At 43.1% G+C, this 25,814-nt stretch overlaps 2 protein-coding genes across 3 annotated transcripts in view; one reads left to right on the top strand and one right to left on the bottom strand.

Moving 5' to 3' along the window:
• Positions 1 to 12,402, top strand: part of MITF (melanocyte inducing transcription factor) — a 105,944-nt gene extending 93,542 nt beyond the window's left edge. For both annotated transcript variants that reach the window (XM_080350555.1, XM_080350554.1), the window contains 5 exons: positions 1,159 to 1,276; positions 4,379 to 4,435; positions 5,479 to 5,554; positions 7,191 to 7,338; positions 8,387 to 12,402. In XM_080350555.1, coding sequence (XP_080206681.1) covers positions 1,159 to 1,276; positions 4,379 to 4,435; positions 5,479 to 5,554; positions 7,191 to 7,338; positions 8,387 to 8,788 — 801 coding nt within the window. In that variant the 3' untranslated portion in view covers positions 8,789 to 12,402. The remainder of the gene's footprint in view (positions 1 to 1,158; positions 1,277 to 4,378; positions 4,436 to 5,478; positions 5,555 to 7,190; positions 7,339 to 8,386) is intronic.
• Positions 12,403 to 13,130: 728 nt separating this feature from the next.
• Positions 13,131 to 24,843, bottom strand: LOC308044111 (2-epi-5-epi-valiolone synthase-like; the record flags this gene model as incomplete). Its single annotated transcript, XM_080350587.1, has 5 exons — positions 13,131 to 13,258; positions 19,409 to 19,661; positions 20,346 to 20,579; positions 22,254 to 22,887; positions 24,674 to 24,843. The coding sequence occupies 5 exons, from the start codon at positions 24,841 to 24,843 to the stop codon at positions 13,131 to 13,133; spliced, it is 1,419 nt and encodes a 472-aa protein (XP_080206713.1).
• Positions 24,844 to 25,814: the final 971 nt, after the last annotated feature.

The following is a 25,814-nucleotide window of genomic DNA, read 5'->3' as shown; positions in this document are numbered from 1 at the left end:
ATTGTAAGGCTGAATCTTGGTGAGAATTGAGTTACATTTTTTCTCTGTCAACTACAGACTGAGTCAGGGGACTTCATTTTTGTTGTTGGCCACAGTCTGTTCAAGACACATCTCAGCATGGCTTCTAGCTGGTGGCACTTTAATGGGTGCATACCAACTTTGTTTCTCATGGTAGCTCCAGAGGGCAGAGATATTTTGTTAGGTCTTAGTCTGGCAAGGACCATCAGTAGCAGTTTAATAGTCCAGGCTGTGACTCACTCCATTGTATTGAACGGCATTATTTACATGGGTGTAAAGTTAATACTCCAATCAGTATCTTGAAGGGATCAGTATCTTGAAGGGATGGGGTTTTTTTCAGCAACAATGATAAGTAGTATTGCTACTCAGATAAGATATCAAAATGCTTTATACCTGTCTTTTCAAAACCCAGTTTGAAAACAAAAGAGATGGGTAGAATAATCCACTCAGGATAAACTTATTTAAATACATTTCACTTTAAAGAGATAGCTTTGATAAGCCTTGTTGGAATACTATCCTATTTCTGTATAAATATCCTTGCTTAAGCATACCTAAATAAGAACAGCAGAATGAACAACTGAGAAAACTTAATGTGAAAATAATCTTTCCTCTCTTGGTGTATGTTCTTCTTACGTAAGGTGGAAAACAAGTTAAAGTAAACTTAAATGTTTTCTGTGTAAGTAGCTTTCAAATCATATTAGAATTGTAACTGATTAATACGGTGTTCTCCCTCAAGCATGTGGCAACTTGCTAAGTACTTTCATTCACATATTCCTGGAAAAATAAGGGCTTCCTCCAAGAGTGTTCTGTGAACTCTTCCATATTTTTGAGAGTAAGAGATGTGATGGAGGTACAGATGTAATAGTTTCACTGAAAAATAAGAAGCAACAATACCACAATATTGTCATCATGTTACCTCTTCTGAGCATTCTCTTTCTGCATGTTCTTGAGGAGAGAAGGCAGAATTTACCCAGTGTAGGTGTTTCATTCCTCATATCTGTGCATGTCTGTGACTTTTGCTGACTTTACAGCATACTCAGTCTGAACATGGAAAAGAGCACAGATTTCTTAGCAGATCCTAACTCTGTTCTTTTGCATAAGGGCAACCAAATGATCCTTTTCCATGTTTATCTTTTCCAGTTGCCTGTGTCTGGCAATTTGATTGACTTGTATGGCAACCAAAGCATGCCTCCTCCAGGACTAAACATCAGCAACTCGTGTCCAGCAAATCTTCCTAATATAAAAAGGGAGCTCACAGGTAAATATGTCTATAATACCACCTTGGAGCAATAGTGTAATTGTTTTGAATTCAGGTGATATTGGACATAATATCTGTTATGAGAAAGACAATAGGGATGAATAGTTGCTTTTTGCTTTGCAGACCATTTTTTAGCAGACTTATGAGCCTGCAATGCAGTTGAGTTCATGTTTGGGCATGTGTGTGTTCACTGGGACAAATTAAGACAAAATCCCTAGTTGTTGTAGTCAAATCTCCACATTGAAAATATTGTGTCCAAGAAGCTTCTCTTGCAGACCTGTTTTCTAGTTTGGGCTTATTGTTTGCTCTATCAACACCAAACTTTCACAACTTCACATCTATGGGGTTCAGCTCAAGGGATTCTACATGTTGAGGTTTTACTCTAGTAGGAGAGGGCAGTGATGAACAAATAACCTGTTGTAATATGAAATCTAGACACCAAGATCCTATGATATGTAAAAGGAGGCACTCAAGAGAGAGAATACGCATCTTTTAAATTAAGATGAAAATGAAGTATCCTATAAATTCGTTGTCATGTCGCTATCTCCAGCAGTGCTCTGGATAAGCCGTGGGAGGCAGGGGAAGGAGAACATTAAAAGTCTCCTTCTCTCAAGCACATATGTATACAGAAGCTAAATAGCTTGAAGTAGGAAATAAAACGTTTCATATTTTTAGGCATGTTTTATTTTTGCTGTTCTGATTCACTTGAAAGGATATAACCACATGTAGGGTACAGTATACAAGACAAGCTTGTCCACAGGATGAACAAATGGAGATCTATTCTAGAAATGTTTGGGGAAAAAAAAAATTAACTTAATACCCAGAAATGGCTGTTCTTAAAGCAAGCAGGGAGTCATACTGTATGCAGTATGGTACCGGCATAGTTTCTTTCTTGTCTGTCATGTTTCTGGGCTTCTGTTGTCAAAACTCAGAGGCTGACTCAGTTGCAAAGCAGGTTGTGGGCAGGAATTAGTTTAAGTAGAACAGTTTTAATAACCCAGGAGTCAGCTTCTCAGGAGGAAATGCCACATCTCTGAGCTGGCACGAAATTTCAGTTCAGCACCAAATGAAGACACACAAACTGCACAATGATTTGTGGTTGCTAGAAAAAGAAATACTTATACAGCAATTGGAACTATGTTATGAGAAGGGTGAAAGGGGATGAGAACTACTCAAAGTCCTGCATTATACACAGTTTCATTGCCCCAATTATAGAAAGGTAAAGGTGGATGTAGACTGCAAACTAAAAATTCAACTTGTTGGATATCTGAGCTGGTGGCTTCACTGCAGATAGTTGTGTAAGATGCCAGGCAAAGAAGGGAGAAGGAGAGGAGAAATCAGGACTCAAAAGAGACCTGACTAAGTTAAATATCTGTATGCTACATTCGCCAGTTCACAGTGACAACTTGGGTGAGTGCCTTTTCTGTTGAAAACATGTACTAGCTGATTGCATTTAAGGTAGGAAAGGTTTAGGAATTAAACTAAAATTTAACAGTAGTCACTTTGACGTCGATCTGGCCAAGCCTTTGTACAGAAAGCACTACTGATGGTGCTGACAGCCAGTGATTTTAGAAACCAGCTTATTATTGCAGACAGGAGTCTTTTGATTCTCCATTTCCAGATTTTGCTGTTGGAACTGGGCTGAAGAGAGCTTGCAATGTTTAACTCTAGCATTTGTCAGAAACCTTTCTGCATCCTACTGTCTAAATATTGAAATTATGAAGAACCAAGCAAAGTAATGATGGCTGCGAGTTCTAAGCTGTAGTTACTGAGGCATTTAATGGGAATTCTGCTCACCCAGGAGTGCAGTTTCCATCAGTTTTGGCCTTACAAACCTCACATCTGTTTCATAAGGCAATGTCAAATTAAGCCAAAATTTCATTGAGACATGCAATAATCTTTCAAAGCTTTTTGGAGGATACTTTGTGAGCCCAGCATAGAAAAGGATGTGTCTCGTTATACTCTGTACAATATTGGGGTAGCTCTGTATCCTAAGTAGTGAAGTAGTAAACTTCCAATACTCCAAGGGAAACCTGGATCACCTGTTACTTTGAATCAGATAGTATATAATCCTTAAAACCAAAATAATAGAGGGAGACTTGTTGAGTGAGTGAGGGGTTTTGTTTCTGTAATGGAACCTGTGATAATAGATCATACACTCATTTCCCTCCATTGACTTACTGTGAAACTAAATAATGTTTGCTGGTTTTGAGATTTAAATGCAACAGGGCGAGGACTAACAACCTCACCTTTTGTCAATAATTAAAAGGGATAGAGCAAATATGAAAATGCTTAAAATTACTTGAGAAATGTAAGATGAAATCAGAACTGAATTTAGCAACATTAATAACAAATTTAGTTGTGTTTTGCCTGAACTATTGCATGCTGAAGTCTCATAACGTGTGGAGCGTGGTTAAAAACAGTTCTGAGTTGAGGAGACAAGCGATGTGCAGCATGGTTGTCATTATTTTCCTTTTTACTTTTCTTGAACAAGGACCATTGTTTTCTAACAATATCGCTAATACAGGTATTGAGTTTTTCATCTTTTTTTTTTGTTAATCATATATTAACAACAGTTAGTGTAGCTAGAAAATAGAACATATTTAATAGGTCGCTGAAGTTATACCTTGAGTCTTGTGGTGATGTGTGTACACGTGCCACAAAAGGCTGTACCCATAATTGCAGTGAGTGGAGCCTCTGGCTGCTGCACACCCTGTGCCGGCGGCAGCGCAGGAAACACGCTGTTCCTCTGGGTCAGCTCCTGTGCCCTGCGTTAACGTAGGAAAAGGTATGTTGGGCTTCAGCAATTTGTTGTCCTCAAATGCCTTGCTGAATCAGGGCCTCCGTGGGAAACATTCTCATCCCAGGAGTCAGCGTGGGAGCGGATGCTCGGCAGGTGCGGGGAGGACATTGAACACTCGTGTTTTGACAGTCACAGCTTACGGTACAGACCCTCCTCGCCCTTGGAATGGGTGTAACAGTCAGTTTGACAAATACCAATCAGGCTTCCTGCACAAATGTTTCACGGACTGAAACCTTGTGTATGAATTAATGTAATTCTAATAACTTGATTCACATGCACAGCGTGTGTTTTTCCCACAGAGTCCGAAGCGAGGGCATTGGCTAAGGAGAGGCAAAAGAAAGACAATCACAACTTGAGTAAGTTTTGGTTCTTTGCGTTTTGCACAAATTCTAGTAATGATTTTAGGGGTTAAGTGTTTAAATGTTGATGTTTTAAATCTGAATTATAAGCTGCATGTGGTATATAGTACTAGTTCATTATGTTATGCCCATAGATCAAATTCCTCAAATTCTTGTGAAATGTGCACTTACATCTACTATTGAATTTTAAACACTGGTTTTATTTTTTTCAGTAAACCAAAGGAACAGGTGGTTGTTATTAATGGAATTACTGAGAACAATATTTGATTGAGTTGCTTTTAACAAATCCACCTTGCATAATTTTGCCTTTTTTTAACTTAATCTAAAATCGTAGATACGTAGTCAGTTTGTGACTTTAAGCATCAGTGCATTTCCTTTGTGTGGCATTTTCATAAATTCCACTTTTGAAGGGAACTCATATTTCCAAGTTGGGGGCGAGGGGAAACTAAACAAACTGCAACCATTTTAAAATAATGAGCATCTTATGACTGAAAGGATCCTTAAGTTGCCCTTTTATGCTTTATATTGCTAGAAAAATAAGGAACTGCTTCATACCTTATGCTGTTCAGAAGCCTTTCCCATAGTATGAAAAACTGATGCAGGAAAATTTGTATTTAAGTTTGGCTTTTGGATCCTCAGAATGTTACATTGGAAAGAGTACTTTAAAAGAAGAGACTATGCATTTTGTCCTTTTTCCTACTTTTGGATTTCCTTGAGCATTTAATTTTTTGTCTCTGAACTTGTGATGCTTTTCCCTAGGAAAACATCATCTTCTCACTTGAGTCCTAAGCTACCACAGCCATCCTGGTTTTCAGAGTCTCACTTTAGCTCAGCCAATTCAGCAGTCCCACATTTATACAGTGTAGACAGAATTTATGTCTTAGTGTGTCCATGTGTAGGAGAGCAAAATAAATTACTCTGTCACTGGATTTTAAGCTTCAGATGAACATTTCAAACATTTCAAATCTTCGATAAAATGCTTTATGTGTTGCAATTAAGTGTGAATATTACTTGTAACGTTTCTGCTGTTTTCCCTAAAGTTGAACGAAGAAGAAGATTTAATATTAATGATCGTATAAAAGAACTAGGCACTTTGATACCCAAGTCAAATGACCCGTAAGTATAATGTGCCCAAGGAGATTGTGGGAAGGAGGTGTTAAAAGAAAAATAAATATCTTAGGGGAGAAAAATAATTTAAACAACAACAAAAATATGTGAGTTTTCTTGCATGATTTGGCACTCCACAACTGTAGAAATGCCTGAAGAGTCAATTACAATTTTGGAATATTGTTTTGAAGTTTATTTTTTCTTTTTGGAACTTGTCTTAGTTTATATTCATTTGATGATTTTTGTCACAAAATAGTCACAAAACTGTTGTGCAGCAGCTCAGCATCCAGCAGGACCCTGTGCTGTGGCTGATGCTGGGAATGACGACCTTACCAGAGGCAGAGTTAGTCATTGCTCAGCAAGATAGAACTGATTCCTCTTTTCTGTGAAATTTAGGGTAGTTCTCTGGGAAGCCATCAAAAACAGACGCACACACACAAAAAGACCATTGTTTGTAGTAGTTTCCCAGTATTTCTTTTAAGTAATTTTACTGTTACTAACTTGTCTAAACTTTACCAAATACTGATTCAATAGCAAGGAAAGCTCTTGCTCTGGAGCTTGAAAGTCTCCCTTAAATCTGATTCAATGCCCTGTGTTGCTTTTGAGGAGAGCCAATGTTACTTTAAGGCAGTTGCTCATGGAGCAACTCAGTTACTCTTCAGAGAGGCTCTTTAACTTCATCTAAGGTAAGCAAGGCAGTATTGCACAGCATCACCCTATGGAACAGGTAGATCTTTGGTCTGATAGCCTGCAGTAAACTTTTTTTTTAATTCAAAGAAAGCAAGATGGTATGGGGGAGAAGACGATGCAGGCAGCCTCTCTCTAAAGTGAGTGTAGGAGGAATGAGGTGCAAGAGGGAATACGGGAGCCACATACCCCTTGACTGAAGAACAATCACAGCAAGGCTGTAACATGGCATTTGTATTTTAGCCAGAGCTGAAGTTTAAATCACCCGAATGTGCTGCTATATTGGGCTCTTCTCTTCCTCCTGTGACACAGCTGTGACACAGTGCCACCAGGAGGTGGCTGCTTGCTGCTTCTTGGGAGCTAGAAGCCTCAGGTCTTTCTCCCACAGAAGCACCAGGTCATACATGGTCCTTCCCAGCTGAAATCAGACATCAACCAGACAGCAAGCCCAGTGGTGTCCCTGCCCATGGCAGGGGGGTTGGAACTAGATGATCTTTAAGGTCTTTTCCAACCCAAACCATTCTGTGATACTGTGTTTGAGAAGAGTCTTGCAAGGTTTTGTTGTCATCTTGCAGCCTTGCTGTGAGGCCATGAAAGGAGCCCCTGGTCTCCAGTCACTCTGCGCAGTGCTGGTCCCAAACTGGGCAGAAGGTGGGGGGTTGGCCCTGGGGCGCTGTGGGGAGCCCGAGGGGCTGCAGGGCAGTGCCTGGGGGGCCTGCAGGGCAGTACCCGGGTGCTGTGCCCTTGGCTGGGCCAGGCTGGCTGTATTCTGCTTCAGTCACTGTGTTCTGCCCCCCTTCAGTGCACTGCAAACACTTGTATTCACAAACTTGGAATAAATATTAGCCAGGTGTTGTGTATGTATGAGGTGTAATCATAGCTGCTGATGTGAAGTTAATGACTACAAAATAAAGCCTCCCCAAGAGTCTTAACTTCTCCTTTTGTGTTGATTTCAAAGGGACATGCGCTGGAATAAGGGAACTATTCTGAAAGCATCAGTGGACTATATCCGTAAGCTGCAGAGAGAACAGCAACGCACGAAGGAGCTTGAGAACAGACAGAAGAAGTTGGAACATGCCAACAGGCACCTGCTGCTCAGAATACAGGTTTGCTGATAAATAACCTGGCAATGCTCTTGATGTTGCAGAGTGTGACTGCAGTTAATGGCAACTGAAGTTTGTTTGTAGGAATACGGGTTAGAAGGAGCCACTTTTCAAACTAATCATGACCAGTGCTGAGATGCCTGCAGAGATTTTTCCAGAAAAAAAAAACCCAGAATACATTAATTAAAAAAAAAAAAAAGAGAAGTAAAATAAAATCCCAACACTCTGGTAAAGCACTTATGGCTGGTCTATTTTTGTTCTACCGTGGACAACACAAGTTCCAAACAATACGATAAAAAAGATTTATATGATAATATTTTTTTCTGGGTGCCAGACCTAAGGAATTGGAACTTAAATTATAATCTATTTGTTGATTCTGATGAAATTCAGCTCAGCTGTTTGGAAGTATGTTCACTTTAGTTGTCTTGTTCGTAGAGTTTTTCTGACCTGTAGCTTTAATGCTTGTGTTCTTCTGAAGCAGTTTCAGATGAATGGCAATAAACGAATTATTTTTTTGTTTGTGGGTTTTCGGAGTTGTTTGGGGACCTATCTAGGCCATTTGTAGAATGAGAAATGCCCTGTCCAGCATCTCAGCAGGAAATGACAAGCATCATATAGACATGCTATTCCTTCATAAATGACTTTTTAAAAAGTACTAAGCATACGCTTCTGCTATTTTACTTTTTTTCCCGACTTTCAAATGCTTTCTTCACCTGACCTGGTGCCAAACAAGCTTACCATGGTTTGAGAAGAGGCCGGAGGGGAAACATGTCAATTCTACAGGGTGCTGGGTTTTGGCTCTGGTGTGAGTTCTGAGGAGAAGTGTGAGGACCTGTGTGTGGTGGGGTTTGCCCATCTCTTCAAGAGACTGATGTTTAGGTGAAAATCTGCAGGGCAGAAATACACAAGGTGCAAGCTCTTGTCACAGTTGGAAAGGGAGGAAACAATTTGTGTCCAACAGAAGGAAATTGTAACTCGCAGTACACAAGAGCGCAAGATGACAGAATTTGCTTTCAGATTTTTTTAATCTGTCTCTTCTCCTCCTTTCCAGGAACTTGAGATGCAAGCTCGGGCACACGGACTGTCCCTTGTTCCATCTACAGGCCTTTGCTCCCCTGATATGGTCAACAGGGTCATCAAGCAAGAACCTGTGCTGGAGAACTGCAACCCAGACATCATGCCGCACCACACAGACCTGTCCTGCACAACCACGCTTGATCTCACCGACGGTACCATCACTTTCAGTGACAACCTCGGGAACGTGACTGAACCGACTGGCACTTACAGTGTTCCTCCAAAAATGGGATCCAAACTGGAAGATATCTTGATGGACGATACCCTTTCCCCTGTTGGAGTAACTGACCCGCTACTTTCCTCTGTGTCTCCTGGAGCATCGAAGACAAGTAGCAGGCGGAGCAGCGTGAGCATGGAGGACACCGATCATGCTTGTTAGCATATACCTGGCCCACCTTTCATAAACTGCTTTGTTTCTTGATCAGTAGATTAAATAATTTACCTTTTGTAGAATTTTCTGATTTTTTTTTTCCTTGTGCTTCATCAGTAGCCCAGTGTGTGTGTGTATGTGTATATATTATATATATAGGAATTTTTTTTAGAATTTTTTGTGGAGAAACTTGTATATTCTATTTTAAAACTACCAATGCCTCCAAAATATTGTACAGCATATGTACAGTATCTGTGAACTGGATTCGCCAAGAATTTTGAACTGGTCAAATCTACTCAAAGCAATAGAATTACAAATGAAGAGTCTGTTTCTACAGGGGGGAGGCAGGGGGGAATCGTAGAATTGTAAATGCAACCTATTTACTCGGAAACAAAATGTAAAGTTAAAGAATGTAAAGAAACCAAAAGAAAAAAAGTCCAGTTTGTAATTGTATTAATTGAATAGTGCTGCCTTAAAGATACAGTGTCCCTCAAAAGCTGGTCTTTACATGACAAGTGTTTAGGGAAAAGCAACCTGCCCTACTCCACTCAGAGTACAAACAATAACAACAACAAAAAGTATTAAGACATCCTGATTGTGTTTCTAGTGACATAAATTCTGTTGCTGAAAATTGCAGCGAGACGTGAGTCTTTTTCTCAGAGTGCCATTTAATTTGACTCTGAGCCGATTTGAGTTTTCCTTTTGATCATGGGTTGAGTTTTTCTCTTGGATCTTTATTTTGTGCTGTAGCACGCGTTGATGGCTTGCCAACAGTAAACCAAGCAGGAGCACTGTAAGTTGGTATACGCTTTTTGGACAAAAAAAACCAGATACATTTTATCAGCTGGGCACATTATGTTGTACATACCTAATTGGCTTTATTTTTTTTAAATTGCATTGTACAGTTTATTTTGATTTGCATGGATTCCTTAGTTAGCCTCAACTTTTTGTTTTAAATGTATTTGTATTTCATTTGTAAGATTTCTGCCTCTTAATATTGCAACAATTTTTTGACATTTTTAAAACTCATTGGAAGTTTTCTGCATTCTTTGTAAACTTGAAAGGAAGCTTTTATGCAGGGTTCTGTGTTTTAAGAGAGATTTTGAGAATATTTTGTATATTACAGTCTCACTTTGAAGATGTTTTTAAACACATTTAAGGTAGAGTAAAAATTTAGATTAGGTAATAAAACAACTGTGTAGAGAAAATGAACTTACATATTTATTTTTAGTGATACAGAAAAAAGTAGTAATATGCTTGGAAACATAACTATGTAGTTAATATACCCGTTATAGTAATTTGTGTTTTATTTCAGCACTGGGGCTGACGTAAGAAAAACAAACAAACAAAAAAAAAAGAGTAAATTACTGTATCTGCAAATAACTGTTACTTGATAACAATGTTATTAATTTTTAACATGCAACAATGTTGTAAAAGTAGTCGGGTGCATTATCTACTCAAGTGTAGTCCTATGCAATAATGGTAGTTATACATGTATTATATCAAGCCGAGGTGTTTTACGGAGGTGAGATGTGGTGTTTGGAGCTGGACGGATTGCCTGGGTTTCTCACTAGCAGCCCACAGCTGGCTCGCGAGCGGTTCTCGTTCAGAATGAAGTGCCTTAAACTCTAGTTGTAGTCTTCCTCGACTAGCACTGACTGAAGTGTGGCATAGGAGAGAGCTCGAGGGTGATGTTCTATAGGACGCTGAAGTGTAGCATGGTGCCTACGTATAGAAAACAAGAGCTTCCCGTTCTCCTTTGTGCTACACTGGAAATGACATAGGATGCGTGAAACGGTTAGCGACTTGAGTGCCAATTTGGCAGGATTTATAAGGAAACCTTGGTTGCAGCGGTTAGTGTTCAGAAATCAAATGTGAATTGGGTAGCGACGGGACAGCTGGGGACAAGGTCGGGAGTTCCCTGTGATGTGGCTCGCTGAGCTTTCACCCAGACATTTCCCCGTGGCAGGTTCTGGCCGTGTCCCCTGGCTGGCACCACTCCTCCCAGCGCCGATGGCGAGGGGCTCGGCGGGACACGGCTTTGCTGTCACGGTGCTGGGGATCTGTGTTCCTGTCGCTCTTCTGTGGCTGTTGCTGGCTGCATCCAGCCATCTCCATTTCTGCTTGAGCGGCGAGCTGTGTGTTAGCATTGACGCAACCATCAGGTTGTGGCTTTTCTCTCTTCTTTTTTTTTTTTTTTAATTTTTTGAAGGAGGAGCTGGAGTTTGATTATAATGATGCCTCTCCCCCCCACCCCAGACAGCTTTTGGGAATGTGTCTTTCCTCGGGCAGTGAAGCTCTGGCCCAGGGCAGGACCCGGGAGCCTGCAGGATGCTCCGCAGCCATCGTGGTTCTCAGGCAGGGAAATTCCCTGCGAGGCAGCTGTGCCGTACTTAGCTCTGAGTATGCAGATACAGGCTTCTGGTGCTGCCGCTTGGTGACAGGTAAAGAAAATCAGGGCTGTAAAATGCTTGTAGCTGTAACACAGGATTGCATTGCCCTTCCCCAGGAACATGGGACAGCTCTGCAGTGTTGTACAAAATCAGGGTGTGCGCCCTTGAGTGTAGTAACTGAAAACCACTGAATATATTGAATAAGGCTTTTGGTTTGATGCCCATGCTGGGCATTCAGGAATTGGAGTCTAGGCTGTGGTATATAAATATTTTTCAAGCTTCCATGAAACCACTGGTACTCGCTGACAGCCATGACTTGTGATTTTTTTGGCTTCAGACTGTGCAGAGATGAGTTAGGATTCAAGGACACCGTTGTATCAAGAGCTGGATTTCTTGATAAAAGTCCCTATGGCCCCAGCAACCATGTCGTGTGTTCCTCGTACGTTGCGTTGCTCTGGAGTAACACGCAGGCTTCTCGCTCTTCACCCCATGTTTCCTCAGGCTACAGCCACCTTGGAGTTTGCCCACCCTTGGAGTGGGCACTGCAGGGGTGACATCTCTGGGAGACACAGACCTCCAGGTGGGTGCGAACTGGAGATGTCTTTGCCTGCTTGCGCATCATGGGACGCGTGACCGTGCTGTTTTACAGAGGATTGATGACAGAGGACAGAGACAGCAATTAGAGACAGGGTTTAGCATGAACTGGATGGAGTGAGATGGACAGAAGTTGTCACTCAGTCTGATGGTCATGTCTTGTGTGACACTGGACCAGAGGTGGGTTCCCTGAGTGGGTGGGTGGGTGGGATGCCTACCAGTTCTCACTTTGCCAAAGCCATGCAACAAGCAGGAACATGCAGAGTACCATGAAGTTCTTCCTTACTGCTTTTGGCCTATGAAGCAATATTTAACTCTTTACAACCTATAAAAGCAAAAAGAAGGTACATAAGGAAAGCACAAAGCACAAAATAATGCACTTACATTTATGTTGTTTGACATAAAATGCACTGGGGGGGAAGCTGATGTTGATACTAGTATAAATACCTATATTTCTTGAAAAAGTGACGTTAATTACTGCCTCTTGCTATGATGCTTGGTACTGTAATGTTGATATTCATCTGCTGTTGACTGCAGCAATAATTCGTGTATGGTCCATAGCACTGTAAATTATGGATCAATATTAATGTATCCAATGAAATAATTTGAACTGTTGTTCTTGATAGATGGATTAAAGCATTTGGTTTTTCACATACATCTGTGTAAGCCACTCGTTTTCCCATGTAAGTGAATCTTGTGTTTCTGTGCATCCAAAGTCCCAGCACTGCTCTGGTGTTTGTGACTTGGCAGTGGAAGTGTCCGTGTTCCTGACGTGCTGTCAGTCAGCAATGCTGGTTGTATCTGAGCTGTCTGGTTGTGTTTGTATTGCAGTAGCACAGGGGGGATGGAACTGTGGATCAGGCCCCGCTTGGGCTTTGCAAATACACGCCAAAGTGTACAGACCCAAAGCTTATGGACTGAAACAGCTGGACATGGAAAAATGCCATTGCGTCTGTCCCCTCCCGTGGGCTCTTGCCTTTTCCCTCCTTCCCTTCTCAAAAGGGCGTGTGCCCAAACCACCCCCAGCTGGGTTGCCCTTCACCTCCTGCCAGCTGCCCTGTGTCAGGCCTGGGCTCAGCGTGGCCGGGAGCTACTGACACCTCTTTGCTCTGCTGTCACTCCTGCGAGGTCACCTACCCCCAGCGTCCTACAGAGGAGCCACCTTACTGACCTGTCCAGCTCACCTGTGCAGGGAGAGATCCCGGTTCTCTCTGCTCCCCCCAGCTCATTCCCCTAAACCTCCACTTGCCCACAGAGCTGCTTCTGGGTTGTGCTGGGAGCTGCAGCCAGTGCTGGTGAGGAACCAGCTGGGGTCTTGTTTTGTCTTCCCATCTTCATCATTTTTCCCTGTCTCTCTGTTTCTTTCATTGCTTCTGCTCTTGTTCTTCGACAGGTTGTTGCTCACTGCGCACAGCGGGGAATCCTCGCTGTCTCTGGACGTTGCAGCAGCGGTGGTGGTGGTTAAAGTGTATTATCTCATGGGTTTTAAGCCCTGAATATGAACAACAGGAGTTATGAATTTGGCTTGTGCCTTGAAAATCTGATACCTATTAGGACTAGAAAATACTTAACTCAATTGCACTTAAAAATTACTAGCTGTCCTGCATCACTCAATTTAAAAAGCAACGAAACAAAAAAATGCTGGTCACAACTATTATACCTGTCTTTGCTAGGATTACAATAGAAAAGCCCCGCTCTCCCTTTGTAGATGATTTTTAAGGCTTGTGAGTGTTTCCAACAGGCTTTATAATGCTATTTGCTTAAAATTCAGCACAGTATTAGAATGTAGCATTGTAGTACTGCAGTAGAAAATCTGTTAGCAGCCTAGGATATAGTTTCTATTTAAAGTTCAAGTTTTTAGATGTATTTTTGCTTTCCTTTTGGTGGTCAGTTGTGGCAGTGCTGAATTTTGGGAGTGAGTTTCTTGATGTTGCTGGGAGCAGCTCCAGGTCTTGGCTGGGTCACAGAACACAGGAGGAGGGGAAACAAAACCTGTTGCAGGGTAATGGCTGTAAGTATTTGCTCTGTGTGTGTCAGCAAAGAGGTGGTAGCAGGTCTGCTTTAGAAGCCTTTTAGTTCCTTTGGACAAGCCTGAAAATTTCTGTGCAGGGTAAGAAAGTGGATGTTAAAAATTAAGCTGCCAACGCCTGGTGGGGTCTGGTTTGCTGAAAGTCCCTGTGACCGGGCTGTGGGACGTTGTGGGGCTCGGCTGCACAGCGCGGTGGCACGGCAGGACCCTGCTACCATGTCACCGCATCGCGCTTTCCTTCCAGGGAGACACACCTGGGAGCTCAGCAGGTCCCCACGCCGGGAAGGGGATGGTGATTGTGCCTCCTCTGCAGGTTCAGCAGCTGCTGCTCCTTTTGTGATTGCATGTGAGGGTAGTCCCAGCACTGAATGGTGGTCATACTCCTGTTTTTTCCAGCTCCTTTGAAAGGCACTTGCTTAAAGTTGCAGGGGAATGCCATGTAAAGTGTTCCTGACATTAAAATCAATAAGGCTTAATAGAATGGTGGCTCACAGCTTAAATGCATGTGCACTGACCATCGCGGTTTTTACCTGTGATCCAAAGTGCACCTTTAGTTGAAACTGCTTCATTTTTGAGAGCAACTCTCTTAACGGGCGTGTGTTGAGGCTCATGTCTCCACTGAAGCCTGAAGCTGCAGTTTCTTCCTTTTAATGACTTTCTTACCCAGATTATGAAGAAGTGGGAAAGCTTCTGTTGAACTCCAGCAGTACTGAACATGGATGGATGCTCTTGTTTGTGATTCCTTGGAGCGAAGGCAGCTCCTAGCCCTTTGAGCTGCCACTTTTACCCCACACCTGCGCTTCCTGGGGCTGCGGCACCATTGTACTCTGTGCTCATAGAGGAAAACAACGGTTCCTACAATAGATCTCTGTTAAATGCTGTCCAAGAACTGTGCAAGCCAATGAGAAGGCTGATACCATCTGCAGGATCAACCAAGGTATGCAAATCATGCAAACATTGGTCGCTCTTTGAATGTATTTACAAAAATCACCATGGGGTTGATGTACACGGTTGCATATTGTGGATACTGTCTCAAAGGAGCTATGGGAGAAATCCTCAATGCCTGATGTGTGTGCTGTGGGCAGGGGAGCTGCACTGGGGTCTGGGGGGGCTGTGAGAGGTCATCAGAGGCTTTGGGAGCTGGGCACAGCCCATCAGTGGTCACCTCGCTATAGCCATCAGTAGGGCAGCCACAATTATTTGGGAGGGCGGACAAGCATGGGTGTCCGGTGTCGGACCCAGTGCCCGCACATGGGGCTTGTCCCACGGGAGCAGGGTCAGGGATGTGCAGGGCCCGGGGATGCGCTCTGGGCTCTGAGCTGGGTTTGGCTATGGGACACATGGCTCTGGGGGCTCTGGTCTTGCCTGAGCACTTTGCCTGCTCTCTTGCCATTCCGCAGTGCCTCTCCAGAGCTCCCTGCTCCCACTGGCTTCCCCACTTTCCACCTTTGATGGCAGCAAGAGCTAGACATGAATTTAAAAAGTGGGGAACAGCACACTCTTGTGGGGCTGTGTCTTTTCCAGCAGGCTGTGAAGCTTCAATGATAAGAGGCTTCCCTGGTTGGGCACCCATCACACTGCAGTGATTATTTTGGCTGCGTCCTGGTGCTGGTGGGGCAGAGGTGGCATCTCTCTGCGGTTCCACATGAGCTCCAGCCCAGTAACTCCATCCCAATACAAGCAGGGAACTCACCTTTCTCTAGAGCGAGCTGATTTAACTCTGTCATTTGCAAGACGTTTTGTCTGAATGCAGCGTGTAACTTGTACCAGCAGTAACAGCTCCAGACAGTCAAGTGGAGCACCATTGAGCACATGTTGCAGGGTACAAGGAACAGGGCAATTGCTGTCATGTTCAGCACTGTTTGTTTAGTCACTGTTTGTATTTAGTCAAAATGTTTTGGTCTCTTCAGTATCACTGACCCGATTCTCTTTTTGCATTGGGTACATTGAATGCTGCTGTTGACTGGACATGAGTAATAACTGCCTAGATACTCCTTTATTAAAAAGATTAGAGCTCAGAATCTTGCCCTCTTCTCCCCCCTAAGAAGCAGTTCCTGGAGCAGGTTGTTGCAAAACAAATTACTTTAGAAGATGTAAATAGTAAAACAATTTAACATCTTTCTGACTACTAAAGTATTATTATAATTTCATTCAAACAAATCCATTAATAATGCGCTCTGTGGTGAACCCAGCTGGGTCCTGTACAGCTTTCCACTTTTCTCTTTGGAGTAATATGTCATTGGATGTAATAAGAGAATAAACAGAGATTTTAGTTCTAGTGATAACAGTTCCATTTGAGAAGGCAGGAATTAAAACTGAACAAACAGAAAAGAATTAAGTTCATGCTAGACATTAAAAAATGCACTGCAAACAATGAGGTGTATTTTTAAAAGCTGTTGTTTTAGTAATAATGCTTTCTACCTCCTTCCCTTGATCTTTCGATGACAAGCCTGGCAGAGGCACTCTTTATCAGACACTGAAGCAATTTAGGTGCTGTCATATGCCTTTCTTGATATACACATATTAGTTGCACAGCCGTTTTATTTCTTTAGCATATTTTAGTATGTAATTAAAAATGTGGCTGTCTGCTACTAAGCAATCAAGCATGTCAGGCATTGATTGTATTCTGTCACCCATGGCAAAAGGGAGAGTAAAAAATAATAATCATGTGTTCACTTTTCAGTCTTAATTGTGCTCCAGCTCCTTTGATATGTTGTTACACACACACAGGCTCCTGAAGATGGAGGCAAAGCCAACATGTGGAAATGGCTGGCAAGTGACCCATTGTCACCAACAGCACATCAGCCTGAGCTGTTGGGCTTTTAGTGGGTATGTCTGGTTTTGTGACTCCTCTGGGTTTGGTTCTGCTGGACCCTACCAAGCTGTTGCCTGGCTTTCCATGGGGCTGCAGTGAGAGATGCCTTTGGGCCCTAAGGGTCTCTCCCTGGACATTTAAAATAAGCAACTCGAGCTGATGTTTGTCTTGTACCTCCCCCAGGTAGGACTGCTGCACTGAAGGACCATGGTTGTTTGGCAGCTGATAATCCTGCACTTCATTAATTTCCAGATTATCTGATGTGATAAAATGGCCCATCCAGCTCCTGGAGAGAAGGTAAACCACTCCTGAGTGCACCCGGGGGATCACTGTGGACTCTGGGAGAGGAGCAGCAGAGCTGCAGGTCTGCAGTCCCAGATCAGCTCTGAGAGGGCAGACAACATGGGGCTCCCCTCCTGGAGACTCTCAGCATGTTGCTCATCAGTTCTGCTGTCCTGGGGCTCTCTTGTGCTCCTAAAAAGTTCAAGTCCTCATCTAGTCCTAAGTTGCGCTGTCCCTTTCTGCTCTAGCAAAAGGTGATGGTGCAGATGGCTTCCCTGTGAGCGGGAGTGATGCTTTCCCTACTGGCTGCTGTCAGAATCCAGCTAAATGAACCTATGTTTGACTGTCTGGAAAGAAGGCAAAATTGCATTGATATCCTTGGGCTTATTTAACTTGGGGGTTTAGGAGATTGTTTCTATGGGAAGTCGTGGCTCTGAGGATGTGGTGTTCTGCTATTTTCTGTGAGGGGCGTATGAAAGGTCTGCTTGGAAAGGTGGTACCATCTGTATGAAAACCCATCCTGATGCTGCAGAAATGCCTGGCAATAGAATAATTATTTTACAAGTTTTCTGGTTTTAATAGCTTTTATTACTTCAGCAAAACAGAAGCCGGCACATCAGCACAAACTGGTATGACATAAGAAAAAAAAATAATATAATAATGCTGTAAATAATTCAAAAGCTGTTTGTTGATTGTGATTCCTTTGATTCATCCTCCATGGGGAAGGTTGACATTGTCTTTACATTTTTTTGTGGTCAGCATCTGACAGGAAGCCCCTGGTAGATGCTCCATGGGGTTACCCAGGAGCTGCCTGGAGCTCAGCTTTGTTCATAGAACACACTGATGCAAATAGTATCGTGTTTATCACACTGGTGGCTTGCAGGGATTACACAGTAAAACCACCACTATATTTGGCAACAAAATATATCTCAATATATCCTTAATATCTAAGAGTCCCAAAACATAGGACTGCCATGCTGTCAAGATACAGCTCCCATCGTGCTTCACAGCAGTGGTATCCGCTGGTCTGTGGCTGTACGGCAGAGTCTATAATCAGGGTGTGTTGCTCCCTTACACTGGGAGCAAAGGCTGGCAGCTGAGGTTCTTTTTTTGCTAGTTTGAATGAGCTTGAAAAACAAGAACAACTCAGAATGCGAAAACCAGTGACAGAGATAACCCACTTCAAATATTTTATATAGCATGGAGATTTTGCATGGTGCCATCAAGATGCTCCACTTCTTTTACATGGTCTGCGAGCCAGATACACCTATTGATTTCAGCGGTCCAGCTACAAGCAGTTGAGGGATAGCGCTATGCAAAGCCATGGCTGTCCCCCCGTTGGACTTAATCAAATTAGTGAATAAATGCCACCCACTTTCCTCCAAAGGAGACAGCTTGCTACAAACTACACTATGGACACTTGGAGGTTTTACTTCTGAGCAATCGCTTCCTGAGCACTAACAAATTCAAGAGCAATCAAAAGAGGTAAATCAGGTCAGATACCAATATTGTTCTTGTTCCTCACAGCTCTGGGCTGTACATGGTTTCACGGGTGCTACAGTTATCTCATTTAAAACTCAGTCCTGCCCACTCACAATGTTGAGCAGCTCCACACCTGGGGCAGGACCTTCAGCCAGGGTTGCAGCTCTCAGAAGGTAGCTGGTTCTTCTTCCAGCACTGACCTGCAGTCCCTGACCCACAGCTTGTATGCTCTTTCCAGAGTCTCTTCATTAGTGTCATTGAATATCTCTGTAAAATGAGACTTGCAGTTAATTTGACATCCCAAGAAGCTTTTCCTGCTTGCATGCATTACCTCACTAGGGGGGAGAGTAGCTCCTCCAGTTTATGAGAGTCTGTTTTCTTGTGACTGTGTAGTGACTGAGCTTCACGGAAATAGAGGGTATTTCATAAAGACGGACACAATTTCAGAGATGTAGTGATTGCAAATTGGGTCGATCTTTTTGAAACACCATGTAGTCTGGATGGATGCAAGAGATCACAACCTGGTTCCATGCATCACTTCTATGTTAGAGGTTGAGGTTTTTTTGTTTGGTTGGGTTTTTTTGTTTTGTTTTTTAAAGTCTTATGAGTATTTCACCCCAGTTATTGAACAGATACTGTTTAGTTTTCAAGTATTTGTTCTATGCACAGTAACACATTAAAACTCTTTTTTCCAAGGATTATTTAACAAATATTTTCAGGTATAACAAAGGAATCATTTTTCCTTTTGACATTATCGGTTTGTCTGTCAGAGAACTGTGTTTAGACTGTTGGTTTGCAAACACATTTGCAAAGTGAATTGGTCAATCATAATGCAATTAATTAGACCTCAGTCTAATCAGTAGGATCCTGTGTCTTGACAGGTTTATTGGGATGTTAAGAAAAGCACAAGTAACACCAAAAACATGTAACTGCAGAATCGCAGAGCAGGTTTTCCAGCAGGTCAGTGTGTTGGGTTACCACTGTCCCCCAAGCACCCATTCCCAGGGGTCCCTGGTGTCCCTCTCCCCCAGTACCTGCAACGCCGAGGCCGGTGGGGAGCGGCATCCGGGTCTGTCCCCCGCTGTGTTTCAGGCGTTCCATCAGGGCTCTTTTGATGAGGGCCCAGCTGCAGCCCCTGTGCCAGACCGGCAGCTCCAGACCCCTCATGCACTGGATGATCTGCTCTTTCTCCTCGGCACTGATGAGCCCCCGTGCATAGGCAACGTATGTCATGAATGCCATGTCAATGTTCACTGCTTCTCCGTGCATCAGTGACGGCAAAACCCTCTGAAGCAGAGCAAGGGTGGGTGGGAAAAAGGTTTGGGTTGATAAATAGTAAATAAGTAGGTTTTATCTAAAAGTACTTGTGAAAACTGACATTCAGCTCACAGCAGAAGTACAGATTGGCTGGATGTTAGCATCTTGTGATTTATGGGTTGAAGAATGTGATCTCTTTTACAGGTGATTAATCGCATGTAAAATCTCTCATAGGGATCCAGGATCTAATTATCTCCCTATTCAAATCACAGATGAAGAAAACCATGGGCTGGAGAAAAGAGCTCTGAATTTTGCACAAGGTCTAATCCCCCCCACCTTATTCCTCAGTGGTAATTTCTCCCAGGTAATACAGCCTATGCTCTCCATGCCTTTGCACTGTTGTAGCTCATGTTGGTTATTTCTAACGGTTTCACTGTAATCTGGTGATCTTTCTGCTTTGGTAACTGGTAAGAAGCAAAACGGGCCCATGATCTGAATAAGAAACACGGGCAGATGTGTGGGGGAAATTGGGCAGGGAAGGGTGTGTCTGTCCAACAGGACCAGACTGGGTGTGTTGGGTGATCTGAGGTAATGTGCGAATCTGGAGTTTAGCTTGGCTCACTTGCACTAAGTTTTCATGCTGCTCATTGGAAACATTTCGTTTGTTCGTTTCTTTTTTAAAAGATATGCTGAAATACAAAGTCTGCCACTCACCATTTCCAGCTCTGGGCTTATAAGGTGACCAAAATCAACCAGTCTGTCCAGGTCATCCTCCCAGAGGTTGGGAGCCAGCTCTTCCAACATGGTTTCAATGGCAATCCTGGTAGTCTGCAGTGCAGCGTCCCCGTGGTCAGCAGAACCGCTATAAGACTGGAACTTGGTGTCCAGCAGATGTTTCCCGTGACTCTTGAGCAGGTCAAACAGCCCTTTGTGTTTCATGAGTGCCATCTAGGGTAGAAAAGAAGAGGTAATTAGAGATCATTATGTGATCCTTGTATGTGCTGTTGAAAACTTGAGTGTTTCAATAGGCTGGACTACAATATCATGTTATCCACTAGCAAAGAAATACCTACAAACTTGGTACATGGGCAATTTCTTCCTCTGCAACATGCAAAAGTGTTTCTGTAGAGACAGTTCCTGGTTAGCATGTATATGGGACTGTGGGAGTAGGGAGGATACACCAGTTTGGTGTATCTTCAGGTCTCTAGGAAATGTGACCTTGTGCTGTGACACTTTGTCAGCTGTGGTAAAAGAAGATATCATATGCAAAAAGCAGTGTGTAAATGCCCAGTGGGGCTCTGGTAAAATGGCAGAGATGATGGGAGCACTGATGGGCAAGTTCTCTTGCTACTAGCCAGCTCTGACCATGCTGGGAGCTTGCTACATGCTCCAGTACCCCAGCAGGTGGTTCATAATGAGCTTTAGCTTTTTTTGTGCCTGTCAGGAAACTCGAGGCTGTCTGAGCTGAATGGTGACCATCCCCAGGACAGGGACTGGATGGTGGACATCCCCAAGGTAACTCTCATCTAATCCTTGGAATTTCTCTTTGGGCAACAGAATATGGGAAAGCATGGCAATATGAGGCTTCAGAGTGATTTAATTGTTACAAGTATGTGGGTTTTCGCCCTCTGATTGAGGGATTAGCCCCTTCCTGTAGGGGGGAATGATGACCTGCGGGCTTCCAAGTGCCTGCCAGAAACCTCCAGGTATCCTGGGGAGTTCCCACTATGTAAGCACTGAAAGATGCTGCTGATGAACTCATCTCTAATACACTTTAATAGCTTGAACTCTGCTTTATCAAAAGTTTTCAAAGCTCTTCAGGCATAAAACCATTTTCTGTGCACTTCCCAGGTAATTTTAGAAGTAAAATTTGTCTCGCAGGAGATTGATTGACTGCACTCAACATAGCCCGCGAGGTAGGTACAAATGATCTTGCAGATTATTAATCCCCAGTATAATGAACCTCAAATTCTCTGCCAGCAGTTCATTTTAGAATGCCATGGATCAGCCTTAATGGGAAGATGTTTTCTTCCCTGGCTGTGCTGTGTCTACATCTGGGCTTGAGTTTTGGAGTTCACTCTGTGGAGTTAGTACTATGCACTGCATATAAGGGATATTCTAACAAATTTAGCAGCTGTAAAAATATATATGGGTTTAATGAGAGTTAAAAGTCCTCATTCAGCCTTGATGGGCCAGCCTTGCTACTGTAAAGCAGTTTGTACAATGCCATAGATGCTGATTGATATCTTACCAGCATTGCGACCTTTTAGTTCTTAAAGGGGACATACAAGGAAGATGGAGACAGACTTTTTAGCAGGGCCTGTTGCAACAGGACAAGGGGTAATGGTTCAGACTAAAAGTGATAGGTTCAGACTAAATATAAGGCAAAATTTTAAACAATGAGGGTGGTGAAACACTGGCATAGGCTGCCCAGAGAGGCGGTAGATGCTGCTTCCTTGGTAACATTCCAGGCCAGGCTGGATGGGGTTCTGAGCAACCTGATCTAGTTGAAGATGTCCCTGCTCACTGCAGAGGGTTGGGCTAGATGAACTTTGAGGGTCTATTCAAACCAAACTATTCTATGATTTCAGTTTTGAAAACAGCAGTTGCAAAAGTCCATACCTTTAAAATTTCACCAAGGCCATTGGAGATGTGTCGCCGAGGGATGCTCTGAATGAAGGATCTATCCAGGAAACTAGCTACCGGGGGCGTGTAGCCCCCAAGCTTGTTCTTACACTGCAGGAAGTTCACCCCATTCTTTGCCCCCACGCTGGCATCAACATAAGAGAGGAGGGTTGTTGGGATCCGAATGTAAGGGGTACGTCTTCTATAGAGCGACGCAGCTAGTCCTACGATGTCCAGGCAGACTCCACCTCCGATGGCGATGATGGGCTCAGTTCGCCTGTCGATGCTGAAGCTCTGGACTTCTTGTAGGATGTTCAAGACGAGGTCCATGGATTTCGTTTCCTCAGTGGTAGGCAGGGCGAGGATTTTGTGCTGAACGTTATTCTCTTCAAAGTACTTTCTGACTTTGGAGCCATAAAGTTCATCAACGACTTCATCTATTACAATAAAGCGCCTCAACTTCCTTTTGCCACTAGTGGCTAGCTCTAGTTGCTGGGGGTCAGTGATGTGACCCCAGAGCAGAGTAGTGTTAGAAGGATTGAGAATATTGTATGTTTCTACCACTTTGTAGCAAAAATAGATGGGAGCTTCAATTGTCCAAGAAATTCCACCTTCAGAGACACATTCACCACTGGCAAAGATCAGAAAACATGGTTTGAAATCATAATATTCCTCTTTTGTACTTTGCATGTCTGAACTAGTTTAAATATTTAACTGGGGTTGGGGAATGTGGAGTCGCCTGCCTGTGCATTACAAAAGTGTGGGGCTGCGAGGGAGGGACACATTTCCTGGGTGTCAGGGCCCTATTGCATTGGCACTGGAGAAACCCTCCACCGTCTTAGAGAACAGCCAAATGGCTGAACTTCTGCATGGTAATGATAAAACAGAGGGCAAGAAGGGATGGAGAAGCAAATAATTTTTTCCTTCCAATTTATTAATTCCCAACTCCTGTTGGGAAGTGAATGATTTTTTTTTTTAGGAGCAAAGCCGCAAAATATATTTTATATGAGACCTCTTCTTGAGCTGCAGTTGGGTAAAAATTGAAAGTTTCCATGAATCTTTGTTTTATTTTTTGTTTTTGAATGAGCAGATTTATTGGTTTATTGGATAATCAGCTTTCTGTACGTGCCCAGTTTCTTTCCACTTTCTTTTATAGCTCTAAATAGATGCTTCTCTGCTTTCTGGCCCTAACCTTTTTAAGTGTTAAACAGTGAGGATTTATATCTTCCATAAATTTTTTTCTGAGCTTCTAAAATGCAGTATTACAAAAAACACCATCATGTTACATTTTAATGCACAAAATATATACCTTATAGCTGTACTTCACATGCATGTGCACCCGTCTCTGGTATGTAACCCTTCTAAGAGACAGGATGACTTTGAATGTTAGTTGTTGGAATCAACTATAGATGCTGGATGGCGCAACAGGCACCCATTGCAATGAAGATAGTAGTGAATCTGAGGCTGAACATAGCCTTGTTGAGGCATGTGTTAGCGGAGGATTTGTCTGGGTGTGCTCTGGGCCCTAGTTTATCCTACAATTGACTGAAGTCCAGCGGATCACCTTTGGGTCTGCTAAAGTCCTGTCCTATCTCCTGCAGCTCTGCCTGGGCAACACTCACGTGCAGCTGCTGCCCATGGCCAGTGCTGGTGAAGATCCCTCTGACCTGACCGAGAAGAGGGTGAGACTTGAGACATTAAAGTCTGAATATGACAAATGCTAGAAAACTTCTGACATGAAAACGTAGCTGTATTAAGAAAGACCAACATTACAAACACAGCTTCATGCGCTCATGAAAAGGAATATCCTGTAATTAAAGGATTATTAACTGGAGAGATATAATATCAGAAAAGAGCTGTATGTATTTCTAGGGGAAATTTGTCTGTCCCCTCTGTCTGAAGCAGCATTAGGCGACTTCCATAGTCTGAGAGATGTAGTATGGCTTTTGCTCCTGTCAATGACCTACTGTGTTTATTTTTCCTATCTAGGCATTTCATTTATCTGCAGCCATCTCTATAAATGCATCCTTCTCCCGTGCCTGTGCATGAGCTTTTGCACACAAAGATTTCATGTACATACAGGGGAAAAAAAACAACAAGTGCAGCATTGAGAAGTCCCTGCATAAGCTTTTTAGAAGTTTAAATAAACTTTCCATCCATAAAAATTGAAGCTGTTGATAAAACTCCCTCTGTACCTTATCCAGGTTATGCCAAGGAGAACAGCAAATACCCATGCTGCCATATTGCACACATTTTGAAGCCCACTTTCACAGGGTTGTACACAAAATGGTGAGTTTAAGCCACATACAAGATAGTTTAACCATCTGAGATGCATCCCCCCAGGGAGACCGTGTAGTTTGGCTAGCCAGAGCCATCCAATGCAGTTATCAATGAGCAACGCGGACTCTTGTACTTACATTTTTGCTTCAGAGAGAGTTATCTCATCCTTGCAGTCAGAAAGAGCTTCTCCTTTCTTGATGCGGAACCACGTGTTCTTGACTCGCACCAGCTGGAAGTCTGTCTGACAGGGCTTCTGGGGCATGGTGGCCGGGGCCACCAGAGCAAAGGTCTCATCTGACACCGGCATGGTTCCAGAGGGTAAAATCTCCCAGTTAAGAGATTTCCTGTAACTGGGTGCCTTTGAGGTGCTTTTTAAAGGCTCCAGGTGACCAGGCATTGGAAGGGGAGGTCTTGTCTACACGAGGGAAAACAATTACAAAACTAAGATTATCTAATCTGGGATGCATGTTAGGGGTGGTAGGAGCGCTTGAAGACACGTGCAGGTACCAGGATGGGGTTTCATAATCGGCTAGTTTTATAATGCTTAAGTACAATAGGAATGCATACGTTAACTTCCAACATGATGCCCTACAGCAAATTTAAAGTTATGAAAGGCAATTTGTGTGATTTTCTGCGACATTCAGGATCCTTCTTTGCTCTGTGGAGCCTCTGATCTGGCTGAGGCTCTAACATGCCCTTGCGGGGTGAGACAGGATGAGGAGCAACAGGATGGGATCGATACCAGCTGGTTAAAGCTCTTTTGAACTCACATTCCAGGGATTCTTTTGTGTTGAGGAACATAATTATTTTTTGGGGGTTGTTTTTAGCTCTTATGGTGGGTTTAAATAAAACATCAGAGACAGTTTGTCCCCTGAAGGACTCTTTGGGGGCTGAGCTGAGTTTGATTCATTTGCCCAACTGCATGTGGGACCCTGAGATGCTGAGGTTTTTGTGTGGTGGGGTAATTTCAGGATCAGCAGTGTGGTCCAGACAGTGGTATCTCAGCCTCAGTGACCCTGTCTTTTGGGTACTGTACTTTCCTGCAATTGTCACTGTCACAGAGGCACCCCGAAGTCAGTTTTAGGCAGCAAAGCAAGTTCCAAAACAGACTTCATTCTGCCTGGAAAAGTACAGCCAATGAACTGACCAAAATAGGGTTTATACAATTAGTTAGCCCTCCTATAACATAAGATAAAGGTTCGGATATCAGTTGAGATTATTGGGGTGCAGCAAATGAGAGAAATGAGGATCCACAGCATGCATGCATGCACTCACAAG

The sequence above is a fragment of the Nesoenas mayeri genome, assembly GCF_963082525.1.
Source record: "Nesoenas mayeri genome assembly, chromosome: 10".
NCBI classification, from domain to species: Eukaryota; Metazoa; Chordata; class Aves; order Columbiformes; family Columbidae; genus Nesoenas; species Nesoenas mayeri.
This window is presented reverse-complemented; position numbering and strand designations above follow the sequence as displayed.